At 42.2% G+C, this 21,063-nt stretch overlaps 1 protein-coding gene across 4 annotated transcripts in view; it reads left to right on the forward strand.

The window, feature by feature from the left end:
- Window positions 1-17,621, forward strand: part of LOC117663464 (lethal(3)malignant brain tumor-like protein 3) — a 54,656-nt gene extending 37,035 nt beyond the window's left edge. For all 4 annotated transcript variants that reach the window (XM_034413684.3, XM_034413683.3, XM_034413685.3 and 1 more), the window contains 5 exons: window positions 53-187; window positions 1,101-1,165; window positions 3,108-3,274; window positions 5,932-5,994; window positions 15,233-17,621. In XM_034413684.3, the coding sequence (XP_034269575.1) occupies window positions 53-187; window positions 1,101-1,165; window positions 3,108-3,274; window positions 5,932-5,994; window positions 15,233-15,361 (559 nt within the window). In that variant the 3' untranslated portion in view covers window positions 15,362-17,621. The remainder of the gene's footprint in view (window positions 1-52; window positions 188-1,100; window positions 1,166-3,107; window positions 3,275-5,931; window positions 5,995-15,232) is intronic.
- The last annotated feature ends 3,442 nt before the right edge of the window (window positions 17,622-21,063 follow it).

Raw genomic sequence — 21,063 nt, forward strand, 5'->3', positions numbered from 1 at the left:
GGAAGTGACAGATATGGATGGATCTATATAGAATGCATATTTTTCTTATCAGAAAGTCATCCACGCAAGAAGGAGAGAGGTCAGGGAGAAGCAGCGTTCATAGTTTTTCTGAACAGTCTGAGACCAGCCAAGAGAAAGACTGGGCCGAAGGGGAAACACCTACTATTACTAAAATCAAAGCAAAAGGGTAAGCAAAATGTTTCAATTAGCCCAACCTATCAAGCAGTTAAGTTTGAAGACAGTTTGGAAATAGGTGGGCTACAGATTGGAAGGGGACTTTATTTACAAATACATGGACTCATTCATTCAATGACACAAATGCATTCAATGGGTTTATAGCCAAGCAATCTCGAAATAAATTCAGGTTGCTTCCATCAGTCCTGAAGCCTGTCAAAATGTCCATGCCTTTGTGTACTTGTTTTGATTTCAAATGCTGGTTTAAAATAAGCCTTAATGCAGCTACAGGCCACAATATCCCTGATAAGTCTTTTAAGTGCCATCTTCAGGAAATATTTTAATGGTTATACAGGTAGTCCTTTGATTTACGACCACAAATGAGCCCAACATTTCCATGGTTTTATTACAATTTTACAAACTTTCTTAAATGAACCACTTTTTAAGTTGTTAAGTGAATCTGCTTCCCTATTGATTTTGCTGGTCAGAAGCAAAACTGGGGCCTTCTGGGACCTAACCTGTTTCCCCCAAAATAAGACACCCCCTGATAATAAGACCAATCGGGCTTTTGAGCGCATGGCAATAAGGCCAAGCGCTTATTTCAGGGTTCAAAAAAATATAAGACAGGGTCTTATTTTCGGGGAAACACGGTACCCCGCAACCGTCATAAACACATGCCAATTGCCAAGCATCCAAATTTCGATCATGAGGATGCTGCCATGGTCATACGGTCCGAAAACCGGTCATAAGTCCCTTTTTTCAGTGTTGTTCTAACTTTGAACAGTCACTAAATGAACGGTTGTAAGTCGAGGACGACCAGTATTACCTCCCTGGCTAAAAACTGTCTCTCTCTCTCTCTCTCTTTTTTTTTTTTTTTTACAATCTGTAATACTTTCTTGTGTTAACACCAAAATTGGATTTTGTAGGATTGGCTGTTCGCATAGCTATATAAAGCTCCAGCTAGTGAAGCAAGAGACTGATGGGGAAAAAGGTTGGTGTTAATGCCTATTTGAAGCTATTGTGAATTCTTGTGCTGATGGATTCTAAATATTGAATAATGTCCATGATAACTAGAACCCCGTTATTTTGCTCCTTAGTTCAAGTTTGCCTTGATGCTTCTTCCTTTCTTGAATTGTAAGGGCCACTGTTGTCTTGAAGATCTGTCCGAGAGGAAGTGCTCTGTTTCTGCCAGCAATCAGTAAAAACAAATTCTGTCCCCAGAGAATTTTGTCTTCCTTACAAAGGAATTGGAAATTTTTAAAAACTTGGTCTCGGGTAGGGAAGCAAAAAAGCGGGATCCATAATAAAATGTTGCTGGGTATTCGTAGCTCTTAACGCTGGGAGGTTCTTTTAGAGACTCCAATCGACTTCGAGCATCTTCCCAAAAAATTCCCAATTCTGGACTTGAGTGAAACACATCCCCTTTTTCCTTTTTTAATCCTCCACATCACGTCGCCCTTTGTAATCTCTTCACCTGATCTTTAAATTGTCCCAAATGTGCTTCTGATTGAGATAAGTTACCCAGGCCTAATTGTCAACCAGCATACAGGTAGTCCTCAACTTACAACTGGTTGCTTAATGAACATTCAAAATTATGAACATTTTATGAGCCAGGCCAGGTGTCAATCACTTAAAAACAGCCCCCCCCCCTGTTTTAAAACACCTGAATTATTTTAAAACTATTGGTAGGAGTGAAGCTAAGAGGAGCGAAGGGGACACAGTGGCTCAATGGCTAAGATGCTGAGCTTGTCGATCGAAAGGTCGGCAGTTCAGCGGTTCAAATCCCCAGTGCCGCGTAACGGGGTGAGCTCCCGTTACTTGTCCCAGCTTCTGCCAACCTAGCAGTTTGAAAGCACGTAAAAAATGCAAGTAGAAAAATAGGGACCACCTTTGGTGTGAAGGTGACAGCGTTCCGTGAGCCTTTGGCGTTTAGTCATGCCGGCCACATGACCACGGAGACGTCTTCGGTCAGCGCTGGCTCTTCGGCTTTGAAACAGAGATAAGCACCGCCCCCTAGAGTCGGGAACGACTAACACATATGTGCGAGGGGAACCTTTACCTTTACTGTTAAGAGGAGCGAAAGGGCAAGCAACAATCCTTTCCTGTTGCCAGTAGATGTCACCAGAGCTGTTTCCAATCAGCGCATCCTGGAAAAGAAAAAAAAGTCCCAGTGTTCAGTTATATTGGCTCCTTTTCATCTGTAAGCGGAGGAGGAGAAGCCAAAACCCTAATTAGCCAATATTGTCAATCAAGGAAGGGTTGCTATGCTGTGTTCATCAACACTTCCTCCTCTTCTTCTTTCTACCCAGAGTCAGGCCCCCTGGTTCTTACCGCAGTATGAGACAGCAAAAACCAAATGATCTCACATACGTCACATCGGAGGGAAGGGGCAAGGAGGGGCAGAGGGAGAAAAGATCGAACTGCTTTCCATTCCTTAGCATCTCCGGTCCTTTCACCTATGGGGAGCGATGCTAACATCCGGATGAAGCTGCCAGGCTCCCTGACCATGGAGTCTTGTCTCCTGGGAGTCAGCCAGTGCCTGTCATTATCTGGCATGCCGAGTGCTCTTAGCCGGCTGGGAACAAACCGTAAACTGGAATGGTGCCATTAATTTCCAGCTGAAGATGCAGTCACCCAGCCGCCTCCTCTCTGGTAATAGATTGCTGGCAACTCCTCCGGTGTTAGCATCAGGACATCTCTAACAGCCGCCAGAACAGCACTGGGGTTCTGGTCTTCCCCCCCCTTTTTTTTTTGTGGGGTGGGTGGGGTGGGGAGAGGGACGTTCTGAAGAAAAGTGATTTCTTGATTTCCAAAGTGCACCTGAACCAGGATTAACAGATTTATTTTTCTTTCTTTCTTTCCTTCCTTCCTTCCTTCTCTTTCTCTCTCCCTCCCTTCCTCCTCCCCCCCCTTCATCCCTGATCTCCTACCAGACACTGCCTTTGCTCTGCAGCAGACCCTACACCAGTCTGTCTTCATGCCTTCCCTGTCTGCCAATCCGACCCACCGTCTCCATCTCTGCTGGGAGCAGCACTGCAAACTGCTGCCGGAGGTCTCGGGCCTCACCGCTAAGAATGTGGCCAAATGGAGCGTGGAAGAGGTAAGTTCTGCTTTTCTTTTCTCCCTTCTTCCCTCCCTCCCTCCCTCCCTCCATCTCTTTCTCTCTCTCTCTCTCTCATCCTTAACCTCCTACAGCCAGCAATTTTGTTCCTTGCTCTGCTGTGCAGCTGTGGTTAAATTTGGGAGTGAGGGTTAACCCAGCCAGAACTTTTAACCAGCCAGGATCTGGAATCTATGGGTAGATATTGATCCTGGATGTTGCAGTGAGCCCTCCTTGTTAAGCAGCTGCCCCTTTGGGGGCCTCCACTGACAATAGCTTTTTCTGTGCTTCTCTGGACTGCTGACTCACTATCCCTTGCCATTGGCCCTGCGCATGCTTGCGTGGCTGCGTCACAAACCATCCCCACAGTGTAACAAGGATTGCTGACACACAGGCTTGTTCTGCCAAGGCTGTCATTTTATAGTGAAAGCTTAATTTGGGGGCCAGGCTACACATTGTGGTATTTTCCCTTCCAGCTGACTGGCTTTAGCTGTGCATCCTTACCTATGTCGCACAGTCCGTTTCTTTTTCATTTTGGTGGGGATTAGAAATGGCTGAATGAGGGATTAAACATGGTACTGAATGGTTCTGTTGGGGGAGCTATGCATAGCCACGTGGCTGGATGGAAATCCAACTTCAGCTGGGTATTAAATTGTGGGTAGTACCAAACTAGTACCCACTTGGGAGCTCTTTGCAATTGTGCTGTCCTTCACTGTTTCCAGAGTAGCCCTGCGGGCCAGATCTAAACACCCCACGGGCCGGATCCAGCCCCTGGGCCTTGAGTTGGGTCATACGTTTAAGCATCACTATTATCATCATGAATAAATCAGTGTTAAGTTGCAGATCTTCCCCACTTCTTAGAATTAGATCTGCTTTCGGAGTGCCAAAAGAAATTTGAAATAACTTTTTAAAAAATGAGAAGAATCTTTTGCAAGGAAATTGAAAAGAACACTGCAAGTGGACATAATTAAGAATCTGTAATCAATTTCTCAGAAGCCAGGAAATAGATAACCACAAAGAGCAGTGATAATTTATTTATTTATTTATTTTTATTTAATTTGTATACCACCCTTCTCCAACAGGACTCAGGGCGGTGAACAGCCATGGTAAAACATAACATATAAAATTTAAAAGCAAATTAAAAAACATTAAATAATTTTGGCTATCCATTTAAAACAACCCGGATTAAAACCAATTACAAATTAAAACCGAAGGGATGGTATCGAGCCAGCCCAGCTAGGTGAAAAAGATGTGTTTTCAGGGCCCGACGAAAAGTCCGGAGGTCTGGTATCGTGCGTATCTCTGGGGTTAGGTCGTTCCAGCGGGCAGGTGCCGCCACAGAGAAGGCTCTCCCCCTGGGGGTCGCCAGCCGACATTGTCTGGCCGACGGCACCCTGAGGAGTCCCTCTCTGTGGGAGCGTACTGGCCGATGGGAGGCTATTGGCGGCGGAAGGCGGTCTCGTAAATACCCCGGCCCTAAGCCATGGAGCGCTTTAAAGGTGGTCACCAACATCCTGAAGACCACAGGAAGCCAGTGTAATGTTACCTAGTTTGGTAATGAAATATCTGCAAGAAAACCACCAAGTTCACAACCCCACAACCAAGAATTTGAAAGGAAAGAAATGTGGTGTGGTGTTGTTTTGACAATTAATGGCTCGCCTTGTCCTATTTGTGGTAGGAATGTTGTGCCTGTCATAACTCAGGAGAATTTGGTTTAGATCAGAATGATTCCTATAGGGCAAGGGTCAGTGGTGGGATTCAAAATTTTTACTACCGGTTCTGTAGGTGTGGCTTGGTGGGCATGACATGGCTTGGTGGGTGTGGCTTGGTGGGCGTGGCAGGGGAAGGATACTGTAAAATCCCCATTTCTTCCCAATCAGCTGGGACTCGGAGGCAGAGAATAGATGGGGGCGGGGCCAGTCAGAGGTGGCATTTCCTTATTTTCCAAACTACTCAAAATTTCCGCTACCGGTTCTCCAGAACTGGTCAGAACCTGCTGAATACAACCTCTGGCAGGGGTGTCAAACTCAAGGCCCACGGGCCAGATGTGGCCCGTGAGATGTTTAAATCTGACCCACGGGGCCAGCCTGGAAATAGCAAAGGACCCGTCTGTGGTGCCTCTGGCAGCCAAAACAGGGGGAGGGAGGCCCCCACGCCCCATTTTGGCCAGCAGGGTACTGCAGGAGGCTGTCCATCCCACCCCCCACCTCCAACTAGCCTGCAGAGGAGAACTACAATGCTAATCTGGCCCCCGAAGAAATCCAGTTTGACACACCTGCTTTAAGGGATAACATACCAAGCCTGCTGGGGCCAATAAAATACTAGCTCCATTGCTGCTATCCGAAGTGTGTGGTCAAAATAGCTAAGCTATGCAGGCTGAGCCAGAAATACTATACTTGGCTCACTGTCTAGGCTCTGTCTTTGGGCCTGTCTGCCTACCTGCCAGGGTTCTTGTGTCCCATGTAGCTTAACCTTTATAAATTTCTGCCAACTTCATAGTAAGTATAATAACATTTTTTATTTATAAGCTACAGGATTCTCTCGAGCAAGAAAACCCCTTATGTTTTACAATATTTTGTTCAAGCTAACGAAATGGGCAAGTCGCTGGTTGTCCTTGTAACATTTTTTTGTTTTTTATTTCTAACATTCTTTTCTAGGTGGCTGGCTTTGTTCAGCGTCTGCCCGGTTGCAAAGAACAGGCCGCACTTTTTCGACAAGAGGTAAGTTATCTTGCTTTAGGCTTCTGGAGAGTCATAAAATCTTCGTGCCGAAGGAATGATCTCAAGAAGGGTATTGGAGACTAAAAATTGTACCAAATTACAGGATGGGCACAGTTCAAATTCTAGAGGCCATGCCAAAAGGACTAGAAAATGTTTGGGGGTTTCATTAGATCAGGTTCTATAAAAAGGAAAACCAGGTGATCAAAATACGAGGTGCAGGTAGCAATAGCCATAGCACTTAGACTTATATACTGCTTCACAGTGCTTTACAGCCCTCTCTAAGTGATTTACAGAGTCAGCCTATTGCCCCCCAACAATCTGGGCCCTCATTTTACCCACCTCAGAAGGATGGAAGGCTAAGTCAACTTTGAGCCTGGTGAGATTCAAACTGCCAGATTGCAGGCAGTCAGCAGAAGTAGCCTGCAGTACTGCACTCTAACCACTGCGCCCACACGGCTCATATCCACAGCTCATATCCACGGTAGGAGTTTATGTTTCAGAAAGGAGTCGTTTACTCAGACATGGCTGTTGATGAAGAACAAGTTGCTTATCTTTGGAATTGGTTCTGAAGCCAAGACTTTACAAAGCCTAGTAAATAAAATCTGGCATCTGAGACAATAGGATTGGAATAAACAAAAGCACACAACTCCCTCTGATAGGCCTGTGGCTGACAAACAGCAGTAGAAATGTAATAGCAGTATAATCACTTAAGCATCCTTTGCTTCGTTGTATAGGCTTGCAGTAGAGCAGGGCTGTCAAACTGGATTTCTCCGAGGGCCAGATCAGCATTGGTCGGGCCGGCGGGGGGCGGGGGGATGAGGAGTGGGAGAGAGAGACAGGACGGATGCCTCCTGCAGCACCCTGCCCCCCCCGCCATGCCCTGTTTTGGCTGGCAAAGTGCTGCAAGAGGCTGAAAACGGGGGGCAGGGGGCCGTGCACAGCCCCCCCTTTGGCTGCCAGAGGTACCGCGAGCCAGTCCTTTGCTACTTCCAGCCCAGATTTAAGAACCTCGCGAGCTGGATCCAGCCTGCTGGATTTGTGTTTGACACCCCTGTGGTAGAGCATTGCCGAAAACATGTAACATTTCTAGCCAAGCAGGGCTGTTATCCATGATTATCACTCAGTAGTATAGAAAAATTGAGAAGACAGGCATTTACGGGATAAACAGCTATAAAAACAAATCAAATGCTATTAGTACAAAGCTGGACTTAATCTGCAAACTATTTTGCTATTTGGAATTGAACCCATAGGGGGACTCAAACATAAATTAATAAAAGCAGGGAAGAATTTATAAGAAGGAAACAGGTGTTTGTATGTAAAAACCAGATCCTGAACATCAGGCTTCAGAAAGCAAAAATAGGGTTTGTAGGACACCTCATTGTACACCTTGTATGAAGTAGATGCCATTCTCATCAGCCTATTAAAAATGTTGGACTGGAATGAAATCTATTTTAAGAAAGAGACTTGGCTTGGATTAAGATGTAAATGACAGAACTGCTGAACTCTGCTATAATAGCCCATTAGAAGCAATTGAGCTGCCCAAGCATATTACGTTTAAATAAATAACTTTAGGCACCGCAGGTAGGGGTGCTTTCAGTTTAATTTTAATTTTTATTTCCTAAATGACGACAGCAGAAGGAAAAAAACAATTTGTGAAAATGATAAAAAGAATGCAAAGGGATTGGGCAAAATTGCTAGTGAGGCCTAGCCAGAGAATAAGTTTGTTTTTTTTTATATGAAGTCATATTTTGAAGCAGTGTCTCTAAAATAGCAGGGCTTGATAGTCCATAGGTTGAAAAGAAATTGAAAGGTGGACTTTCTACAACATTAGCTCTGCATGATTAGAATTTGGGGGCCTATGTAGTACAAAATGAGTGTACATAAAAGGAGAGGTCTGTTATGTCCTTTGGGCACTGGCAGCGGGACAAAGAGAGCCTTAGTGAAGAGGTCACAGTCCCCACATTGCTTTCAACTTTTAAAAAAACCCTGCAGACCTTCTAGAACAGGACTGTCAAACTCAAAACCCCTGGGCCGGGGTGCTTAGATCTGGCCCGCGGGTTCGGTCTGGAAATAGCAAAGGACCGGCTGGTGGTGCCTCTGCTAGCAAAAATGGGGTGTGGAGGGGGGGCATGTGCCCTCAGCGATATGTTTTGGTCGCCAGAGTGCTGCAGAAGCCATCAGGGCCCAAAAGGGGGCCTTTGGAGTGCTCCATGAAGCCATCCAGACCCAAAACAGGGCCTCCAGAGTGCTGCAGGAAGCCATCCAGGCTGAAAACTGGGCCTCCGGAGCGCTGGGATCAAGCAGACGCAGTGGCTCAGTGGCTAAGATGCTGAGCTTGTCAATCGAAAGGTTGGCAGTTCAGCGGTTCGAATCCCTAGTGCTGCATAACGGAGTGAGCTCCTGTTACTTGTCCCAGCTTCTGTCAATCTAGCAGTTCGAAAGCATGTAAAAAATGCAAGTAGAAAAATAGGGACCACCTTTGGTTGGAAGGTAATAGCGTTCCGTGCGCCTTTGGCATTTAGTCATGCCAGCCACATGACCACGGAGACGTCTTCAGACAGTACTGGCTCTTCGGCTTTGAAACAGAGATGAGCAGTGCCCCCTAGAGTCAGGAATGACTAGCACATATGTGCAAGGGGAACCTTTACCTAAGAGCTAGTGGGGCAGGTTAGTGCTTTTTCATGCATTAGTAAGAGGAATCAGTTAGGAAAATACAGGAATATATGGAAGTTGTAAATTGCCTGTATAATAGAGACTGAGAATAGAAGAATTTTCTTAGCAGAGTAGGAAAGCTGATTGTTTGTATTACAGTATTTGCATTAAAAGCACCAAATTTGGGGAGAGGGGTGGGCAGGAGAGGAGCTGAAGTGAGCCAGGAGAAATAATGGAGGATTTAAGCTCAAGATGTCCAGACTTTTTCAGTTTACTCATGGGAACAATAAACTCTACATAAATTGAGACTGTAAATTGTTGATTTGACAGATTGGTGTCTGGACCATGTTTGCTGCATAGTCCTTTTATAAGCAATCATACTCAGGAGCCCGATACGCTCTTTGTGCACCTGGTTTTTTCCACTCCTCTCCAGTTCTATTATACAAGTGGTCCTCGGCTTACAACAGTTCATTTAGTGACCATTCAAAGTTACAACGTCACCGAAAAAGCAATTTAGGATGGTTTTTCACACTGATGACCATTGTGGCATCTTCTGATCATTTGGCAACTGACTCCTCATTTATGACAGCTGCAATGTCCTGGGATCATACAATCACCTTTTGTCACCAGATTAACCTTAACAACCGTGTGACTAACTTAACAACTGCAGTGATTCGCTTAACAATTGTGGCAAGAAAGGTCGTAAAATGGAGCAAAAGTCAGGTAACAAATATCTCACTTGGAAAAAAGAAACTTTGGGTTCAATTGTGGGCGTGTGTCAAAGATTACCTGTAAATTACAAGTGGGTGGGTATTGTGTGGATATATGTGACCGTTTTTTTTGGTGTTTTTTTTTGCACTCACGGTGAACTGATGCATACCATTTAAATATACTGGTTTTCCACATTATTGCCCTCAAAGCAGAGGTGGTATTCAGCAGGTTCTGACCAGTTCTGGAGAATCGGTTGCAGAAATTTTGAGTAGTTTAGAGAACCGGTCAATACCACCTCTGACTGGCCCTGCCCCCATCTATTCTCTGCCTCCCGAGTCCCAGCTGATCGGGCAGAAATGGGGATTTTGCAGTAACCTTCCCCTGGAGTGGGGAGGGAATGGAGATTTTACAGTATCCTTCCCCTGCCACGCCCACCAAGCCACACCCACAGAACCGGTAGTAAAAAAATTTGAATCCCACTACTGCCTCAAAGCCCCAAAAATCACATCTTGCTATGCAATTCCATCCAAAAAATGTTCTGGGGAATTGCACCCTTTACACTTTTAGAACCAAGAAGCAAGAACATGAAGTAGTTTTTGAAAAGATAATATAAATTCAGACATTTCGATGCGGATAAGGAAATTTGATATTTAACTACAGGTAGTCTCCCACTTACAACCACAATTGAACCCAAAATGTCTGTTGCTAAGGGAGACAGTTTTTAGGTGTGTTTTGCCCCGTTTTACGACCTTCCTTGCCATAGTTGTTAAGTGAATCATGGCAGCTGTTAAGTTAGTAGCACGGTTGTAAAGTGAATCTGGCTTCCCCCATTGACTTTGCTTGTCAGAAGGTCGCAAAAGGGGATCACATGACCCTGGGACACTGCAACCGTCCTAAGTACATGCCAGTTGCAAAGCATCTGAATTTTGATCATGTGACCATGGGAATGCTACAACAGTGATAATGTGAAAAGCGGACATCAGTCGCTTTTTTCAGAGGTTTTGTAACTTCGAACATTTACTAAATGAATGGTTGTAAGTCAAGGAACACCTGTGTACCGTTTTATGGAATCTGTTTTATTTGTCTGGTTTTCTTTTTTAACATACATTAGAACCAGAGCTTTGCAAAGGTTTGGTCTTCTTTACATACATTTGCAGGATCTATTATTTTGGGTGTTTAAATTTGCAGTCTTAAGCATATCCTGTAGCTTTATGAAACATTGTTCTTTTCTCTAATGAAAAGTGATTGTAATGCTGAGTGTTATATATATATATATATATATTTAAAAATGACTACTCACATTTATTTGAAATTTCGTATCTAAGCTGAAAAGCATATTGCAATATACAGATGGGAGTCTTGAGTCAGATACTTAAAATATGTTTTTAGTTGAACCTGCTTTAAAAATTCAGTCACACATCATCAGTTTTAAATTTCCCGGTTTTGCTGCTATAATTACCAAGAAGTATGATAAGCAAAGAATGGGAAGGCAGTTTCTTCCTTCTCGTTCCCCTGTTTTGTCTGTATGGATACCAGATTTGCACATTGGTCTATATACATAATATTACAAAGTTTAGATTTTTAGTTGGAAGACCTGCCCATTTTGTACCAAGCATTGCAATAAGCCAAGATACCCATATATTCCCCCTCCCCTTCATATCCAAAAAAGGGAACAAAAAGACCAAAACTCTCCCCTCCAGCAATCACCACCCAGATGAGCATAGATTAACTCCAAGATTAACGTCAGACCAACAGTCAATTTTTTTTTTTTAATTTGATTTATAAGCCACCCTTCTCCGGAGACTCAGGGTGGCTTACAATGCGTTAAGCAATAGCCTTCATACTTTTGTATATTTATAGAAAGTCAGCTTATTGCCCCCACAAACTGGGTCCTCAATTGACCTACCTTAGAAAGGATGGAAGGCTGAGTCAACCTTGAGCCTTGGCGAGATTCGAACTTACAGTAATTGCAGACAGCTGGTGTTAATCACAATGCTATCAGTCTGCTGAGCCACCAGGCCCCCTGGGGTAAGTAAACAATACCCCAATCAAGGACCCTCCAATCAAGTGAACAGTAAACAGCCCAAGAACCTCTAAGACCATCTCCACCAACACTGACAATGCAAGCCATTAGAATATAAACTGAGAACAAACCACTCCTTACTAGCACTGATGATGTTCCTACTTAGGGTAATGAAACGTCTGCAAGAAAATAAGCAAGCTCAGAGAACACCAAGGACCCCTCAGTTCAACCCTGAGCTACAAATATTCTCCTTTATGGATATATTTTTTCCAGTTTTCATCTAAATACCCCAGAAATAGCTTCTTGTTCTTTCCCTCTAACGTGGTTGTAACTTGGTTTTCTGGAACGCCAGGTTCCAAATGAAATGTATTTCATTTATAACCAAGATCACCAGGTTTTCAGAGTACCAACAATTTACTTTTCCTATACTTTTTCAAAAGCCAGTCATCCTCTGGAGAGCTTTCTCCTCCACGCTCTTGATGTTTGAAGGGTTATGGCTTTCTATCTCCATTCTGCCGGTTCCTTTAATAAGAATCGGTGCTTATTCTGTTACTATTTGGGTCAAGGCAAATTACATAATTTCTCCTTAATATTTTGCTAAATGGGTCACAGCCCTTACTAGGTAGGCTATGTTATAACCTAATTAGGCAGTCATGCCTTGTGGGTAATCAGAGTCATTTGATAAAGACCATGACCTCTTCGTGGCCACGTTGAAAAATCTGTTGTCCTCAAGTCAACTGACTTTTCATTTGGCTGATCTCTTTGCTGCTCTTTCGTTTCAAATAAACAAACCTACACAGTGCCACAATGAAGATGTTGATATATCACAGTTCTTTTGGCCAGCCAACCATCCTCTGCTCTCCTTAAGCTCAATGATAATTTATCATGATTAGGATCTGCAGGACTGAGAGAAGTTTACATTTCAGCATTAAACAGTAGATCACGTGTATTATGGATTGGAAGGACTCTCACAAAAAAATAATAATAGTAAAATCTGGGGATATCCAAATAGCCTATTGCACTAGCACAGACCCCTTCTATATAAATTTCATGGCTAATCTAGTCCCTAGGGGACAATCATTTAAATATGAGCCAGCAGCTGCCCAAAAAGCCAACACAGTTCTAGGCTGCATAAACAGAGGGATAGAACCAAGATCACGTGAAGTGTTAATACCACTTTACAATTCCTTGGTAAGGCCACACTTGGAATCCTGCATCCAGTTTTGGTCGCCACAATGTAAAAAAGATGTGGAGACTCTAGAAAGAGTGCAGAGAAGAGCAACAAAGGTGATTAGGGGACTGGAGGCTATAACATATGAAGAATGGTTGCAGGAACTGGGTATGTCTAGTTTAATGAAAAGAAGGACTAGGGGAGACATGATAGCAGTGTTCTGATATCTCAGGGGCTGCCACAAAGAAGAGGCAGTCAAGCTATTCTCCAAAGCACCTGAAGGCAGGACAAGAAGCAACGGGTGGAAACTAATCAAGGAGAGAAGCAACCTAGAACTAAAGAGAAATTTTCTGACAGTTAGAACAATTAATAAGTGGAACAACTTGTTTCCAGAAGTTGTGAATGCTCCAACACTGGAAGTTTTTAAGATGTTGGATAACCATTTGTCTGAAGTGGTGTAGGGTTTCCTGCCTAAGCAGGAAGTTGGACTAGAAGACCTCCAAGGTCCCTTCCAATTCTGTTATTCTAAATTCTATTGAACCTGTTACAGCTAAAGAACCAGCTATTTCTCTACCGTCTTATTATTGCTAATTGCCTGCGTTAATTCAGCTCATTGCCACCAATATGGGTCATAATGTAACAGTTAGGATCATATTTAAAAAGATAAACATTTCCCTGTCGGTCATGTCCAACTCTAAGGCACGGTGCTCATGTCTAACTCTTGAACAAGGCAACCAGCATTATCTGAAGACATTTTCCACTGTTACTTCCCACTGAAGTGGTACCTATTAATCTACTTGCTCAGGTCTCAAACTGGGCTGCCAGCTCTCCAGCTGACAAGCTCAGTGTCTTTAACCGCTGGATCAAATTATCCTTCATCAAAGTTATAATGTAATCTTGGGAACGTAAAAAAGCAAACTATAGAAAGGTATTCTGTAATCATTTCTGTGAGCAGCAGCCTTATCCTAACCAAGATAGTTCTAGAATTGACATTAATCTGCATAAATGGTACAATACAGTAGTAAGCCTATGGCTGAGTGGTTAGATGTTGGTGGTTAGGAAGTGAATTGTGAAGTTTTACATGGGAATATAAAGTAATGATAAGAGTTCAGAGAGATATGGACGATGTTGAGGGTTTGAGGCACATGCAGGAAAAGGAAATGGGAAAGAAATGTAAATGTTGGTGAAATAGATTTGAAACTAACCAGAGGAGCCATAGTCATGGTGATTAAGAGCTTTCAGTACTTGGACTTCCTGGAGAAAGTGGCAGAGATCCAAGGCTCCCAATTGGTCAATCTAGAGCTACTTGGGGGTCTGCAGTTTTATTTTCTGATTGTTGCCTTCACATTTTAGTGCTCTGTGTTTAATGTCTTTTATAGATTTATATTTTAAAGCTATAAACTGCAGGAAGTTCATGTAGTTTATAATGTACTTCATAATTATGGACTGTATTGTATTATTTATAATATAATTATAAGTACAACCAACCTTCCATAAACCAGTGGATTATGATAAATATTGAGCCTTCCCAAAATAGAACACACAGGCTGGCCGGACATATTCTGCCAAGCAAACAAATCAGATAACCATGAGGTGGCAGCAAAAAGCTAGCTTTCTGTATCTCTTTGCTGCCCTTTAGTGGTCATTTTGATTTTGCAGCCTCGGATAGGAAGCTCCAATAAAGCCATTAGCACAATGGTCATTATTTAATCAAGAATCAAAGCTTCTTAAAACTTTGCTTCAAAGCCATGGCTCAACACCGATATGTGTACAACTACGAAGTATGAATAAGATTACTGTGTCTGATATTTTTTTAAAGGGCAGGAACTGAAGAAGAGAGATGAGATAGTTTATTGTGGTATGTTCCTATCCAGTCTTTTCCGAGACTAGTTTCCAAAACAGCAAAAAAAACCTGATGAATTTGTCCATATAATTTAAGTAGAAGTTAGTCTAGCAGTTTTAGCCCCCAAAAAAGGTCAGAGTAAAATTTTGCCCTTAAAGAAGGCATTACTTTTCTCCTACAGTAATGCTATATATCAGAACAAGAGAGACAAAATTAGTTAACATCACAGGAAGGAGATATAATCCAAGCAAGGTGTTCTGGAATTTTTAGAGACTGTACAAACATCGTCTGTTGTGATGACCTTAACCTAAAGCTTCTTGGCAATTATGCATAGATAATGCTAATCAACTTTGTAAGTGCTAATTGCGGTCCTTTGGGCAGCATGTGTAATATTATCAGAATGGTTTCTAAGTCCTTCGTCATGTGGATTGTTTCTTCTTAGAATTACTTTCCTACTTACTTAGACAAAACAAATCAAATCAAATCAAAAGACTTCTATATTTTCTACCAAGAATCCTGCAATCCATTTATGCAAAGGGTTTATTATCAAAAGGGTTGAAGTACATTCGAGGATATTAATGTGGAAAAGGGAGATATTAAGGATGCAAGCAGCTTCGTGTGTCACTCCAAACATAGGATGTTTATGGTCCCCAGTGATTCAATTCATCTTTTAAAACATCTTCCCAAATTAGGGCTTATTGTAATATATGAACCAGTCAGTCATAACTACCAATTGTCGTTCTTGGTGCCCTTCGCTTGCTGTTAACTTTAAGGTTACAAGAGCTGGGTTCCCACAGTCAACACACTAACTCCATTGTTCTTTTTTTCTGTTCTGCAGCAAATTGACGGCGAAGCTTTTCTTCTCCTCAATCAGTCAGACATCGTTAAAATCCTTAGCATCAAACTGGGGCCTGCACTGAAAATATATAATGCAATCCTCATGTTTAAGACAGCAGAAGAAGACTGATGGAGAGATTTTCCTCTGGGCCAGGGGGACAGAGCTGTGAAGGACCTCCAAGTGCAGCTCGACAGCAAAGCGCCCAATCTCCTGTTTGTTCCTAAAGACTGAGTTGATTGGAAGCTCGGAAAGAAAGCGGCCAGATCATATTTCACATGGTTGTGGATAGAGAATTCTGAAAGCATTCTGAAATTCAGTCCCGTCGGCAGCTTGGAACGGATGCGATGGCTTCCCTTCTAGGAAGAGATGTTTATTATTATTATTTTTTCCTAATTGAATTTGGATATGGTTATATTGATCTTTTGTAAAGATCTTGATGATGCCTCTAGTTATAAGAGGAATCCTGAGTATTTCTATTGATGGGAAGCTAAGTTCAAGCAAACTCACTTACCTATTGTAGTGCCTAACAGAGAATCTGGCTCACCATTGGTGTGCTTCTAAACTTACAACTGGGTTTAAGAGAGAGTAAGGGAAAGAGTGAGATACTTTAAAGCAGTGCAGATGAATTACTCATCAAAGTCCTTTGTTGGTAGCCGGTTAGTTTTAAACCTTGTCCTTGTATCTTGTTTAGCTATTTAAATATTGGCAATTAATATTTGATGAATTGGAGAAATGAGGTCCATCTCCAAGTAGATTAATTTTTCGGGTTATTATGCCTGTTTTGCACACTGCACAATTTCAGAGTTCAAAATATTAAATTAAAACTGTTAAATAAAGACCACTGGATATGGTTCCACTGGAAGGTAGACCAACTATTTAAGTATAGGATCAGAGTAACAAAACTATGAGATTATGTGTTTTGTTTAGTTTTGTTTTTTTTTTAAAGTTCCTATCTTCCTGCAGGTCAGTGCAAGGTAGAATGAGATATATAAAGAGGCACATCCAGTTTTGTCATGATATGTGTTTCTGGCAAGGTTTACGGGAGGTTTTGTAAAACAAGTACTGACAGTCCCTATTTCTTTGTTTTTGAAAGTACTGTTGTTTTATGAACAGGTATATTAGCTGGAGCATATTCTCATTTTAAGTCAGAAAAAGCTAAGCATACCGGCCACAGAGCATTGCCTGTCATTTCAGTTGGGCTTTTGTCAAGGGTTTCTCAGGTCTTGCTGAAATATAAAATATATTCCATCTGCATAGCACTAGTGCCAGTTGTCAGAAGTCTTCAAATTTGTCCTTCCGATGACCTATGGATCTAAGGAAGCCTTTTTGTGCCACAGTACAGGGTGGGGGGGAGGAGTGGAAATGTTTTACCCCAACATTGCTATCGCTTTCTCAGTCTTGAGAACAAAATCCAAATATTTTATATTCTGCAAGAGCAGGGTCTCCAAACTTGACCAACTAGAAGACTTGTAGACTTCAACTCCCAGAATTCCCCAGCCATCCATGCTGGATGGAATACATTTTACATTTCATGCTGGCTTGAGGAATTCTGGGAATTGAAGTCCATAAATTGCCAAGTTTGGAGATCCCTGTGCTAGAGGATACTCTGTGGGAGATTTTGATAGAGCAGAGCCATTTGGTTGGATGAGAAAATGAAAACTGTAATGCAAGGCAGCAACAGAACATGGAAATGGACCAATCTGTCAGAAGTCTTCTATGGTCTTCTAAAAGGACAGCACAATTTTGGGGAAAAAAAAATGATTTGTTTGTCATGATGTTACTCTTGTGCAAGTGATGACTGAGTAAGTATCCTTTACATCTAACACTATTCAGATTTTTTTTTTCACTAACCACCTATGCATAACTTGGAACAAGGCATTCTTTCTTAATGGCACATAACCTGCTCTTCCTAGGACACGTACATTGATTGATCTGATGTTTTTCAAGCAGGAATTCTTGAACTAATCAAATGAGGTCTTGTATTTATTTTGTGTGATGCCACTTGTTGGCTGGGTGAACATCAGTCTCAAAAAAGCTTTTGGGTACCATAGAAATGATGGCGTCCTACTGTGTCATTCATCCCTTTCTAAAGCATGAGCTAACAAGGGATGTATGTTTTCCAGTGTGTTGGCGGCAGTGCACTTTTGGTAATTTGTCGTTGGCTTTACAAGTGAATATGAAACCAGCCTTATAAATGAATTTAAAGAGAAAACAGGGATGATGTTGGCATTTGAGTTACTGCCTCTTCACAGCTATCTCTGCTTCTGATTTCCCAAATTTGTAAGACTCCCTTCCTAAAATCAAGGTGACACAAAAAAAAAATGTGGAAATATTGCACAATCCAGGCTGCTGAATCTGAACAATATTGAATAAATCTGCAGTGGCAATATGTCTTGTATCTTTCTATTTGTATATAAATCATTAAAAGAATATAAGCCCGGTCACTTAAGGAGAAGGATTGAGAGACTGAACAAGAAGATGCTGATATTGCCATACTATGTAGCTTCTCTTCTACTAGGAGAACATTCTTAAAAAGTAATTTTAAAGTGATGTGAGAGAAGAATTGTAGAAGGTCTTCCTCTTTAATATTCTCTAGCTGTATTTGTTTAAAGAAAACCACTGGGGCAGAATGTTTAAGAATGTTACATCTTTCAGAATCCTTTTACAAAGCAGTATTTTTTGAACAGAACCCTCATAAGTGAGTTTCTTTTTTCTAAAGTGACTTCTAGGATAGCTTTGCTAATTAGGATTTTAAACGTAGGAATAGTCTAGTCTAGTGGTTGTGTATGGCCCTGTGAGATGAAAATGATGGTTACTAACAAAACAGGTTATCACGTTTCTCCTATCTCTCCTGTAGCACTTGGTCAGTGAAAGGGTTAGTAGTTGAGGAAACACACACACACACACAAGGTCGATTGACTTGATCAATTGATATCCCCAGGGGGTTACATTTAAATCAGCATATACCCAGCCATGTGCAGTATTACTTCAGCTCTACTCAGAGCTAATTCTGCCTTGAGGACATCTAAGCCTGATTACCTACTTAGTCCACTAAGGAAAAAAAAAACCTAGAAAAAGAAAGAGCATCTGCAAAAGCAGTACTGAACTTGCTTCCGAGACATGGAACTCCCAGAATCCATGCTCCGTTTATTATTATTATTATTATTATTATTATTATTATTATTATTATTATTATTATTATTATTATTATTATTATTATTATTTTGCAGTAGTCAAGCCAAGTTCCAAAGGTGCTTTTTCAGGAGGCAACTGGACTTTCTTGCTTTTTGTTTGTTTTGTTTGTTTTGCTTTTTTCTTTTCTTCCTTGAAGACGTTTTGCTTCTCATCCAAGAAGCTTCTTCAGCTCTGACTGGATGGTGGGGAATGGAAGGATTTATACTCCTTGCAGACAGCTGGTCATTTGCATCCTTTTAGAGGGTCCTCGAAGCACTTGGAGATTTATCTGTGTCCTCAGGGTCACCTGAGTAGTGCAAATGGTTCCTGTAGTCTGCAATTTTTCCTCTGGAAAAAACAAGAAAGTCCATTTGCCTCCTGAAAAAGCACTTTTGGGATAACCATGACCTGGATGACTGAGAATCTCCACAGACTTTTAGTCAAGCCATGGTTCCTTGGAGGTAGTGATGGTACAATGAAGCCTGGTTGGTCTCTCCTGGCACAAGAACTCCTGGAGAAGGAGTCATTTCCTAGAGAGGGATCTCAAGCATGCAACACCAGCCTTCCAAATGACATCCGGTGGTGAGAACATATCCAATACACCTTCCTCTTATTTTCCTCACAACATCAACCGTCTAAGGTGAGTTAGGTTGAGAAAAAGTGGCCTGAGGTCACCCAACTTTCATGGCTAAGGCAGGACTTGAACTCACAGTCTCCTGCTTTCTAGCCCGGTGCCTTAAACCACTAGAGACCAAACTAGTATTATATATACTATATAATAATACTATACAGGGCAAGAATGAAATTTCACAAATGAGGGGAAAAAAGCAGAAAGGAAGAATAATTGCTGTGCGCTGTAACACAAAAAGGAAAAGCAAAATATTTGGGCAGCCTTTGGCGGGATGAGTTTCCTAGGTTATCTCATTTTAGAGAATATATTACTCCTCAACCCGGTAATAAAACTAAATATTGTGTTCTGCTTAATGTAAAACGTCCTACAAGATTACAACCTCTCCATCTCTTGGTGTTCCCGTCTACGCCTACTGCACAAACATATTGTCTCAGTGGTGGGATTCAAATAATTTAACAACCGGTTCTCTGCCCTAATGACCGGCTGGGTGGGTGTGGCCATGGTGAGCGTGGCCAGCGGGTGTGACAGGCAGCACTCGACCTCCTGCACCCCCCTGGGAGCAAAAATGGGCCGTGGGGGTGGGACGTGTTGCCTCCCCCCCCGTGCCCCATTTTGGGCCTAGTAGGCTCCCTGCAGCCTCCTTGGAGTGAAAACAGGTCACAGGAGGCACACCGCACCCCCTCACGCCCCGTTTTGGGCATAGTAGCCCTCCCTGCACTTACCCAGGAGTCAAAATGGGGCGCGTGGGGACTCCCGGAAGGGGCGGGGTAGGGAGGGGCGGGGCCAGTTAGCAATATAACTACTGGTTCACCCGAACCGGCCCAAACCGGCTGAATCCCACCACATCACTATTGTCGAAAATGAAAGGAGTCGTCTGGTTCCGTCTTAGAAGTAGCCATTTCTCAGTGCAGCGTTTTGTTTTAATTCGATATATTTAAGTTTAAAAGCACACCAAGCTTGACTTGAGTGTCTACTCAATAGTTTTGTATCAATGGAGGAAGATTGCAATTGCAATCACAGCCTTTGGACTAATGAATTAATCCTTGTGAAGATCCTTGTCCTAGAGAAAATGAATGGAGACTTTTATTTTCCCCCAAATGATTTTGGGGTGGTTTTTTTTTTTTTTTTTTTTTTGCATGTTAGAGAGTTCTGGAGAACTTGAAAGCCTTTGAGTGATATTTTGGCCAGTTGTAATAAAATTATTCCTACCTAGAGTGTGGGTGGAAAGGAGCTCTTGACTTATCCTGCATTCTCCCACAATTTTTGTTTTGCATGCATATATAGCAAAGCTTTATTCCCCCTGCATTTACACAACATTAATCTTCTGCAAAGGCTTAGATGTTTCTGCTTGTCTAGGCATTTCTATCAGTATGGAGACTGCAAGTGAAGGACATAGAAAAGGGGATAAGAAAGTGATTTTTTTAAAAGGTTGACTGCTGGAGTTTGGGTTGCTTGCTTTTTTAAAGTACAAGTAATCCTCGACATACGACCACAACGGAGGCCAAAATTTCATTTGCTAAGCAAGACAATTGCTAAGTGAGTTTTGTACCATTTTACGACTTTCCTTGTCACAATGGTTAAGTGAATCACTGCTGTTAAGTTAGTAACATGTTGTTAAGTGAATCTGGCTTCCTCATTAACTTTGCTCGTCAGAAGGCCACAAAAGGGGATCACGTGACACCCCCCCCAGGACACTGCGACCGTCATAAATATGAATCAGTTGCTGAGGACCCGAACTTTATCACGTAACCATGGGGATATTGCAACGGTCGTAAGTTTGAAAAATGGTCATACGTCGCTTTTATCAGTGTTGTCATAACTTTGAATTGTCACTAAATGAATCGTAAATCGAGGACTACCGGTAGTTACGTTTGTGTCTTACATACGGGTAGTCCTCGACCTACGACCACAATTGAACCCAAAATGTATGTTGCTAAGTGGAACATTTGTTAAGTGAGTTTGCCCCATTTCACAACTTTTCTTGCCACAGTTGTTAAGCGAATCGTTGCAGTTGTTAAGTTAGTCA

Source organism: Pantherophis guttatus, chromosome 10 (assembly GCF_059756535.1).
Source record: "Pantherophis guttatus breed Tessera chromosome 10, ASM5975653v1, whole genome shotgun sequence".
In the NCBI taxonomy this organism is placed as follows: Eukaryota; Metazoa; Chordata; class Lepidosauria; order Squamata; family Colubridae; genus Pantherophis; species Pantherophis guttatus.